The sequence below is a fragment of the Salminus brasiliensis genome, chromosome 1 (genome assembly GCF_030463535.1).
Source record: "Salminus brasiliensis chromosome 1, fSalBra1.hap2, whole genome shotgun sequence".
NCBI classification, from domain to species: Eukaryota; Metazoa; Chordata; class Actinopteri; order Characiformes; family Bryconidae; genus Salminus; species Salminus brasiliensis.
In genome coordinates, this window is record NC_132878.1 from 18,131,045 (window position 1) to 18,141,064 (window position 10,020).

The window sequence follows — 10,020 nt, forward strand, 5'->3', positions numbered from 1 at the left end:
GCAAAAATGTAAGAGACACATTTAACATTTTACGATCCAAAAATTCAAGCTTTTTTATTGTTACTGTGCCTTTAAGACTGTACGTAAATTGGCTGCCCTGTATTGTAATCTAATTCAAAAAGCAGTCCAGGTTTTGAAAATGTCTTATAACTGAATTTTATATAATTCTAGTTGAATATTAATGATAAGTTATTATCCTGAATGCATGGGGCTATGCTGCTGCTGTAGGCTGAATCAGCAGAAATATGTAAATGCTTTGATTGTTGTGATCAGGGAATTCAGTACTGTGTGATATCAGCCCATTAAAAGCCAGACATAGTTTTTTTGGCTTCTATTAAAGGGTTAAGCAGGATGCGGGCCGTTGTGAGTTTCCCTCATTCTAAACCAATATGCTCATGAGAATTAAAAGACAGGGGAGATGGGATCAGGAGAATTTCTGTCATGTTTAATTTGTACATACAAGCGTGTTTCAATGTGGATGAGTTGACGTCAGGATAATCCGGACACGGTCAGCTGTATAAAGTGACTTTATGGGCTTTACTTTAGCCAGTCATGTGGATAATAGTCAGCGACAGCTATCCCACTCAGTCTCTCGTAGAGCTCAGGAAAAGGTCCAGCTATTGAGCAGGAGTAATTGTGGGGAACGAAGTCTCGCACCACTGACTCTGATCTTCCCCTTTCCCCCTTTTTTTCCTCCGGGGAATCCAACTGCAGCTGTTTTTCTTTCTGAAATGGAGGCTCCCTCATTTCTAAGGCCACTCGGTAATGATGCTGCTTCTCAGCTGCCGTGGATGATGGAAGGTCACTTTGAAACAGACGTCATGCAGAGATATAATACAAGGGTCTAGGTGCACTCTAACAAAAAGGGGGTTATTTAGAAAAACGGTAGTGGGTGTATATACAGAACCGGGAGAGCTTAACCCTTTAAAATCAGCACAAAAATGTTTATTACATTTAATGTAGATATTGTATTTATTTAATAATGTGATTTCTGTTAGTGCCTTTATTTTTTATATGTGAAAAAGGAAGAAACTCACACTCCCGCTATGACAGTGCATCCAACAGTACAGGCAGCCTTGGGCTTCTATTAGACAGTAATAGAAAACATAGTACATAGTATCACATGTCCCAGCTTAGAAAGCCAGGAGCACAGCGAAAGTTTAGAAAAGAGGTTAAGGGCTTTGCAAAAGGGCAAAGCCGGGTATCGAACTCATAATCCTGTAATCAATGACTCTCTGTTCTAACCACTATGCTGCCACTGCCCTTAGAAAGCTACTATTCCACATACTTTAACTATCCTTGAGTCCACCCCAGTTCAAAAACTAAGGGACAGTCAATTCCAAGAGTTGATTCAGTACAATTTTCTTAATTCTACCAATCCAAAATTAACAAAATAAAGAGAACTCTACTGTCACAATTTGCATCCATTTCCTATGTCCTAAAGTAGAACGCTGTGGGACCCCAATAACATGCTAAACTGAACAGGTACCAAGTAAAGCACAAAAATGCATTAGAGACTTATATACAATCTAAACAAAAATGGTTCTATGTAGAACCATCTACAAACCATCCACATATTTATTTTTGAGTTACTGTGGTTCTATGTAGTGACAAAAAGGGTTCCAGTATTGTGAAAGAACTTTACACCAGTGACCCACTGATGTGGGGTTCTACCAAAAGTGGTCCAAGAATGGACAGTGGGTAAACCGGCGACAGGGTCATGGACACCCAAGGCTCATTGATGCGACCCATTGAGGCCCTGTCTCACAACTTACAAGACTCCATGCCTTGAGTGGTCAGATCTCTTATGGCGGCACAAGGGCGACCTATTCAATATTAGGCTGGTGGTATTAATGTTATGGCTGATTGGTGTATTTCAGTACTGTATAGAAGAATTGTTGCTGCTAGAGTGCTGCTAAACCATGCCCGATTCTCCCCTGTCAGCTTCCTCAGGTGGTTAGATGTTGTTCAGTGGTGATGCTGTTTGACAGTGAGACAATCTTTTGTCACAAGATTTCCATTTTACTCCTGTTCTCCACAGCCAATCCAAAGGTATGTGTGATGTGATGTGGAGAGATGCATTTTTCAGACAGGCTGTCTAGACAGTGACAGTATAATATCTCACGTTGGGTTTGCGTGAGTACAAGTAAACTGGAACATAAATTTTTGTGCAGTCAAATCCAAAGCCTCAGTGTTAAATCTCGAGTGCCAGTCCCCCTCTCTAAAAGGGAGGGGACGGGGTGGTGGAGGGTTGCGAAGACTTGCCGTAGACCCGTGAACAAGGTAGAGATGGTATTAATAGGACGTTACATTGTTCCTCCTCCCAAATTGTTGTTATTTCATAGAATCGCATACTGGTAAAAAATATATATATTGCAATTTTTGGGGGGTGATCAAACATGTGATCTCCTGATGAAAGGGGGCAGAGACCAGGGGCCAGGGGCCAGTGCTGCTCAGAGGGACATTTGTAACCATTTGTGTAATAACTTTGTAATGTTTGCGTACGTGCCAGTAACCTGGAACATCTCTTTGTGCAATCAAATCCAAAGCCTTGGTGTTGAATCTCGAGTGCCAAAGGACTTAAATCAGAGAATCGACTCTTTTTGTAATTGACTCCCAGCTCTACCACATGGCGACACATTGTACTGTCCACTATGGACTACTCTGGACAGATTTTTAGGCAGTTATAAGAACCAAAGCCAAAGTATCTGAGTGTATTGCCAATGCGATGCTAGCTTTCATAGGGTTAAAAAAAAGATTCATCCTCATGCTTAAATGGTTGTTTTTGTTTTTGTCATTCCAGTTATGCTATAGTTTCCTCCTTAAGATTCAGATGATCACTTTTTTAGATTTCTGATGAAAGTTTCAGATTTGTTGTTTTTGTGATGTCACAAAATGTTATATGGAGTAATTTTTTCAGCATAGACTGTTTTTTACAGGCACAATACAGGAAGCCCAATCAGAACAGGACTCATTTACATACATCAGTTATAAAGGCACAGTAATGAAACGGACTGATTGATTCTAAGGGATGAAATAAGGTTGGAAAAATAAGTGTGTTTTTGTACATAAACCCATAAACACATCATCAGTGGACCATAAGAGTTACTCCTATGAGTTAGGAGTACAGATGATGGATGGTGGAGAAGGAGCATCTTCACTCTCTGCAGAACTGCAGAGGTTTTACGTTGTGCTGCAGTCATCTCTCCTCTCTCTTGCTTCCTGTAGATCCTCATGAAGTAGCAGGGTGTCCCCAAAGGAGCTGTGCCTTTGGCAGATTCTGATCAAAGGGAACAAGGGCAGGAAAACGCACTGGTGCAGTTACGCGATAGCGGTGGGGATCACAAATGAAGTATATTAAATAAGAAACAAAAGGAACTTGTGGAGCGCTAAGCAAGAACAAAGAGGCCTAGCAGAACACCGATCAGACTGTTAAGTGACATGCTAGATGCTCAAGAGCCTACATTACCATTTCAGAGGGGATACTGCTGACAGATTTTGCTTTCAGAAATCAGCTTCACATGTTAAGTACAGCAGACAGTGCAACCATGTTAGTACGTCATCTTGAACACAAGTCATAAGACTAATGATTCCAAAATGGCTCTTAACCATAGAAGCTCTTTCATTACATTGAGATTTGTGTATGGCAGCACTTTTTAGCTTCTTTTTAGTGGTGGGGAAAGGAGCCAGGCATCTGTTACACAAATGGAGCCATCTTGTTTACTGTCCGAAATGACAAGTCAACCTGCACATTCCTTCTCAGTTTTCCGAAGGTAATATTGGTAATTGTAAATTTGCTATTTCGGACCATACCATCAGCATTTGATTATTTGGGAAAAGAGGGGTCATAACTCGGAGAACTTTGGGCTGGAGTTCAGGCGGCTTCTGCTTGTGGTAGGAAAACCAGTCCCCCCTCTCGAAAAGGGGGGGTGGTGGAGGCTTGCAAAGACTTGTTGTAGACATGTGAAGAAGGCATGTTCCTCCTCCCAAATTTTAGTTATTTCATAACATCACATAGTGGAAATATTTTGAAAATTTTGCCTTTTTTGGGGGGTGATCAAACCTGTGATCTCCTAATGATATGGCCAGCTCTACTCAGGAGGACATCGGTAACCATTCTGTGTAATAACTTTGTAATGTAGTTTTCACAGGCACTAATTAAGTGCTTATTGAATGGTGGCTGGAGAATAACGTAGGTGTAGGTAACAGTTTTCTTATTAATAAACATAAGCATAGACAAAAAAGTCATACTCACAAGAAATCTGACACTGTAAAATAATAGTGCTTTAGATAAAACATTTTTGGTTTCATATAGAATAATTTTTAAAAGATGTATGCGTGAAGTATCTTTTAAATGTCTACAGAAATCGATGTATTGATTCTTCACATTCACACTTTTCACATGTCTTTAACAAAAATGGTTCTTTCATGCCATCATGGAAAAAAGCCCTTTGTAACTATATTTTCTACTGCATTTAGAACATTTAATGAGAGAATTTAATTTAATAAGAGGGGAACAGAAGGCAGAAAGAAGGCTGTGTTGCAAGAGTGGGAGAAGTGAAAAAAATGTGCATGATTAATGATGACTCAGCAGGTGTGAAATGACACTGTAATTACCTGCACTGTGTGATGGACCCCCCTGGACGCACACACACCTGGTCTTGAACAGGGCATAATTATGAATCCTACGGATTAATTGAGACAAATGAGATTTTGTTTGATATTATTAGCTATTTCTAAGCAGTATCTGTGCAAAAAATCCCCTTAGTTATTTAGAGAAAAATCAGTACCTTTTCAGCACTGTAAGTTAGAAAACAATTTATTACTCTGGTTTCTATACTCTCAATGGTGTATACAGGCTCTCTTTTTTGAATAATAATTCAAATAAGTGAGCATTGTGATATTATGTTACTGTGGTGTCACTAGGACTCAAAAATGAACACTCCTAAATGTTCAGATGGGCAAAAATAAATACTGTAGGATAAAGCCGAACGATATAAGCTCAATAAAAACTTATAATTATTTTCCAAAGACATTGTTATGTTATATTACTAAACACTAATGTACAATATTGTGTAATATAAGTTTGGGCTTATATTATTGTCATTAGTAGTAGTAGTAGTAGTAGTAATTACTTGTATTATAATACATTTCCTGTTGCAAAGTAATAATCTTTTCTGGCAACAGTTCAGGTGTTAACAATGTTGGATCAGTGTTGTTTCCTATTGAAATGAATATTAATATATTCGAAACTTTTCTATATTCTAAAATGTCATACGAGATTACCATATTCATAATATCACACCTGCTACGCAGGTTACCATCTGTGTGTGATTTAATTTCAAAAAAGATTGTGGATGACCTGTATGTGTGGAAGTAGTTTGGTACAGTCTTATGCAAATTATGCTGTTGAAATAAAACAGCATGACTTTATTATGTCAAATTCAGTGCAGTTTGCTGAGTCCAAATATTACAAAAACTATAATTGTCTTATGTGTATTATATATAAAGATAGATTACTTACTTAGATATTTACTATTTAAATATACAGCAAGCTGTGTTTTTGGTGTTGCACATAAATATTAATATTGTAACATTATATTTTGTTTAGGTTTTCAGTATATCATACCGTATATAGCCTTTGCTATTAAGCACATTCAGATGTGAGACATATCACCCAGCCTTAAGATATCTGTGGTTTTGTGTTTTTGGGCTTATCAAAATATTCACAAAATGAATATCCACAATTTAATATCATGAAACAAAGCTATTTATTTGCAAAACAAGCCATTCACTTTCCAAGCCTTTACTTCCCAAACCATTTCTTAACCTCTCCACATAAGCAGCTCATTATTATTTTTATTTCTGAAGAACGAATACCAGGTTTGGTGATTCAGTGCTTCATTTAGTTAACAGAGCAATGCAATGGCTGGGAACTTTGAGAAAAACAAGACGGTGTTCTTTTAAGTATCTGACAACAAGCAAAACAGCACACATATGGCCCAGGTAAATAGCTTTAAACTGATTGCTTTGCAAGATTTTTGCAAAGTACCACCAAAAGTTTTAATTCACTGGTGGTCATTTTGCAGTCAGGCTCATTTTCTACAGAAAGTGACTCCAAAACCATTAGATCATGAAAAACATGTATTGGAAACACAGAGCACCTGCTGTGATTTCTACTTTGGGTGGGGGAAAGACCCTGACCTGGCAGTGCTGGGGGCACGGGGTGTTTCTGAACCTCCAAGGCTAATTTTCTGTGTCAGTGACAGAGTAGACAGTTGCTTGCGGTTGATTAAAATTTATGTCAGTTGACAGCCCCCTTCCATTACTGGTCAGCTTGATAAGTTTGCAGTTAGATGGATTTATTTATCCACATAAAATTGGGAAAATGGGACATTTCACTGAAATCCATTATAAGCTGTAAATGAGGCTTGTCCCTGCTCTAATTGAGCAGAGAAGACATGTTGTTGCAGCCAAAAAAGGGGGTTAATAAGATGAAAATGGAATATAGAAACAAAGATGAGAGATAAGAAATTTGAGTGCAGACAAACATTTGTGTACACAGGGCCAAATAAGACAGATCTATTTACATTCACATTTATTTTAAAGGCATTTCGCAGAAGCTCTTTTCCAGAGCGACTTACAAAAGAGCTTCATTGTTTACTCAGAAGATATCCTTAGCTAGTTTGTATAGACTAGGATCCAAAAGATACCTCTAGGCTTAGATTATACTAAATACAAAAGTCAGTATGGGTACCACAATACAATACACTACACTTTGCTCAAGTACTTGCAAGAAATGGGTCTTCGGTCTGCGTTTGAAGACAGACACTGGAACGGAACATGCCTTTTTCTGTTAAAGGAATGGTTGAGCTATTGATCTGGACAATGCATATTTATTTATTTAGAAAAACAATGATATTGTAGGAAATACAAATAACACTAATATAATAAGTAGGGATGTTACATATGTGACTGCTTTCACTTTCTAAACCATTTCCAAACCTCTCCTCAGAGCAACCCAGTTTTTTTTGTGATCAAGAATTTTTATTTCACAAAACAACAAACAACAAGGGGATGGGGGGGGGGGGCAACAGACAGCAAAAACAGCACACATAAGCGACATGGACAGTTACAATGATCATAGGTACAACATCACAAAATTAAATAAGGGATGAAATGTCCATATTCAACATATACCTTGCAGGAAATGTAAAATAAGTAACACCAAAATTGACCCTGTTTCAACAGTAATATGCTTAGCATGGTTACAGCCGTACATTCTACCCAGTATTTTTTTTTTGGTTTGGTAAGTTTGGTTAATGTGTGAGTTAAACCAGATGAGCTGCTGCTACTGGTGGATTTATTAGGTGGTGTTCTGTGTTCTCCTTCTGTGTAGCTCAAAAGAAATCATAGCATATTCTGAAAACAAATGCAATCATCTAGGTTCATTATAACATGATCAGTCACTACAACTGGACATTCAGACCTCGTTCACACCTGATCTATTCATACATCTTGAGTGTGAGGATTTTATCTGGAGAAGGTCGAGCCACATAAAAATACAGGTTTCAAACACACCCAAGACGCATTTAAAACAGATACAAATCTGATTACTCAAATAACTTCAGGAGTTGGTCTGAGATGCATGTGAGGCATATGTTCTAGCTGTGTGAACGCATCCACCTCTTCAAGATGCATTCGACAACCAAAACCATTTAATTGCCACACAATGAGCGAATTCACATATTCTGTCTAACACAGCGGATTTTAGTCTGACTTACCTGAGACACGTTTGACTGTAAATATCCTCACCCCTTTTATGGTTAGGTTTAGGGTTAGATTTAAGGTTTAGATCAAGGATTTAGGGTTGATTCAAAAGTAAGGTTAGAGTTAAGGTTAGGTGTAGGGTTAGATTTCACAGAGAATCATTTACACTACATTGCATTTGGGGCAGTGGTGGCCCAGCGGTTAGAGCTCCAGGCTATTGATAACAGGGTTGTGGGTTCAATAGCAATGCTCTGCGAGCTGCCACTGTTGGGCCCTTGAGCAAGGCCCTTCACCCTCTCTGCTCCCTGTGTGCTGGAGTTGGCTGCCCACCACTCTGGGTGGGTATGTGCTCGCTGCCCCTAGTTCACTAGTGTACCACGGATGGGTTAAATGCAGAGGACACATTTTGCTGTACATAGTACGGTTACAAATACATGCACCAATATTTTATTTATTTATGTACCTAATACATAATCAGTTAAATGTTAGTTGAATGTCAGCTATGAATCTAGTATCTATAATGAACCATTCAAGTAAAGTGATACCAAAATTTGATCAGGATACCATCCAGATACTAGTTACATAGAGTGACGAGATGTACACAGGGTGTCAGTTAAAGGCATGGTTGACTGCCAAACACACACAAGTTCCTCGGTACATGAAATGCTGTTAATCTATAAGGGCATTTGCAGTTCACTTATTTGTTTTTTCATTGGAGCTGTGAAACCAAAAATCTTAGACATTGACTTCCATTATTCAAGATTAGCCTTGCAGCTCCAGTGCAAAAGTAAACAAGCAAGCTTTATCTTGCCGATCTATTCCTCAAACATATCTTGCTGATTTATTTATGGCATAATTGGGTGAACTTGTTTTGTAGTGAACCATTTCTTCAACAATCACATTTCCTAGTTCTGTAAAATGTACATCTTCACAAGCGCATTTCTGTTGACTGCTGACTATCTGTTAACCTTGTCCTGTCTTTTTTTGGATGCAGGACAGAAGATTCTGCACCACAAAAGCACTGTCCTGGAGACTGTAGTGCTGATCAACCCCTCAGATGAGGCTGTTAGCACTGAGGTAATTTTCTGTCATTCACACATCACAGTTGACAAAATTTGCAACATTAGTTTTTTGTCATGATAGATCTGAAAGCATCAAATTCTTTATGACCAGAACAAAGTTCATTTCCATCATAATTTTTTAAAGAACTTGCTTCAGTAGTAGTACTGCTCTGGTTCACCTAATGTCATAAAGTGGATAACAGTGCAAGTGCATAGGGTGCTTTTGTGGCAACCCTTCTGTCTCTATTGTTCTGGTATGCCTGTCTTCCAGACTTCATTCATTGGAACTACGTAAATGGGTAATGTGTCAGTGGCCTGTGCCCCTAAAGCCTTTGCCCTTAGCACATCAGTCATTACTTTGACAAAAAGAGTGCCCCATCTTTTTCAACCTCTGAACGTACACATGACCAGCACCCTGCCTTTACAGGCCATCTGCAGTCCAGCTCTGCATTAATAATATGGCACAGAACTGCAGGTTTGATCCTGGCTAGCTGCCCAGAACAGTCTATGGCAGTGAAGTGGAAACCAGTGAGAGAGAGCTAGAGAGGGGGAGCCAGAGAGGGCTAATTAACTAATGCATTTTATCCAGAAGAAATTGATTACATTTTCATTAGCTTATGTCAAGCCTGGCAAGCCTGCATACCAAAGTAAAGTAGACTCAGACATATTGTCTTGTTGCAGAGAAGAAATCCGCCTGTGGAAGTTTTTCGTATATCAGGAAAAACGAAAAGAAACAGATCCCATTAGCGTCACCTCATTTTCTTTGATGTTTTTGAATTTATAACTTGGCTTGAAGACATGCTGTTTATTAGGTTTGCCTTGGGCAGACATCAGGTAATTCTATCCATGCTTGGATTGTGACGTTTACCGTCCGAATGAGCCTTCTATATTCTTTTCAGGTTCGCCTGTTGATTTCAGACACAGCCCGCCACAAGCTGCTCGTTCTGGCGGGCCAGTGTTTTGAGAACACCGGTGAACTCATTCTTCAGTCTGGTTCCTTCTCCTTTTTCAACTTCATTGACATTTTCACAGACCAGGAGGTGAGTATATGTAATGGTAACATACACTTTATCTTCAGATGTTTGTGGACAGCCCTTCTAATAAATGCATTGAGCTGCTTTAAGTTGCACTTGTTGCTGACACAGATGTGCACATGCACAGCTTGTCTAGTCCCTGTAGAGAAGTATTG

The 10,020-nt window shown here is 38.9% G+C and overlaps 1 protein-coding gene across 1 annotated transcript in view; it reads left to right on the forward strand.

The window, feature by feature from the left end:
* map1b (microtubule-associated protein 1B) overlaps positions 1-10,020 on the forward strand; it is a 32,860-nt gene that overhangs the window by 10,725 nt on the left and 12,115 nt on the right. Inside the window, exons 3-4 of the mRNA XM_072673844.1 lie at positions 8,765-8,847; positions 9,731-9,871. Coding sequence (XP_072529945.1) covers positions 8,765-8,847; positions 9,731-9,871 — 224 coding nt within the window. The remainder of the gene's footprint in view (positions 1-8,764; positions 8,848-9,730; positions 9,872-10,020) is intronic.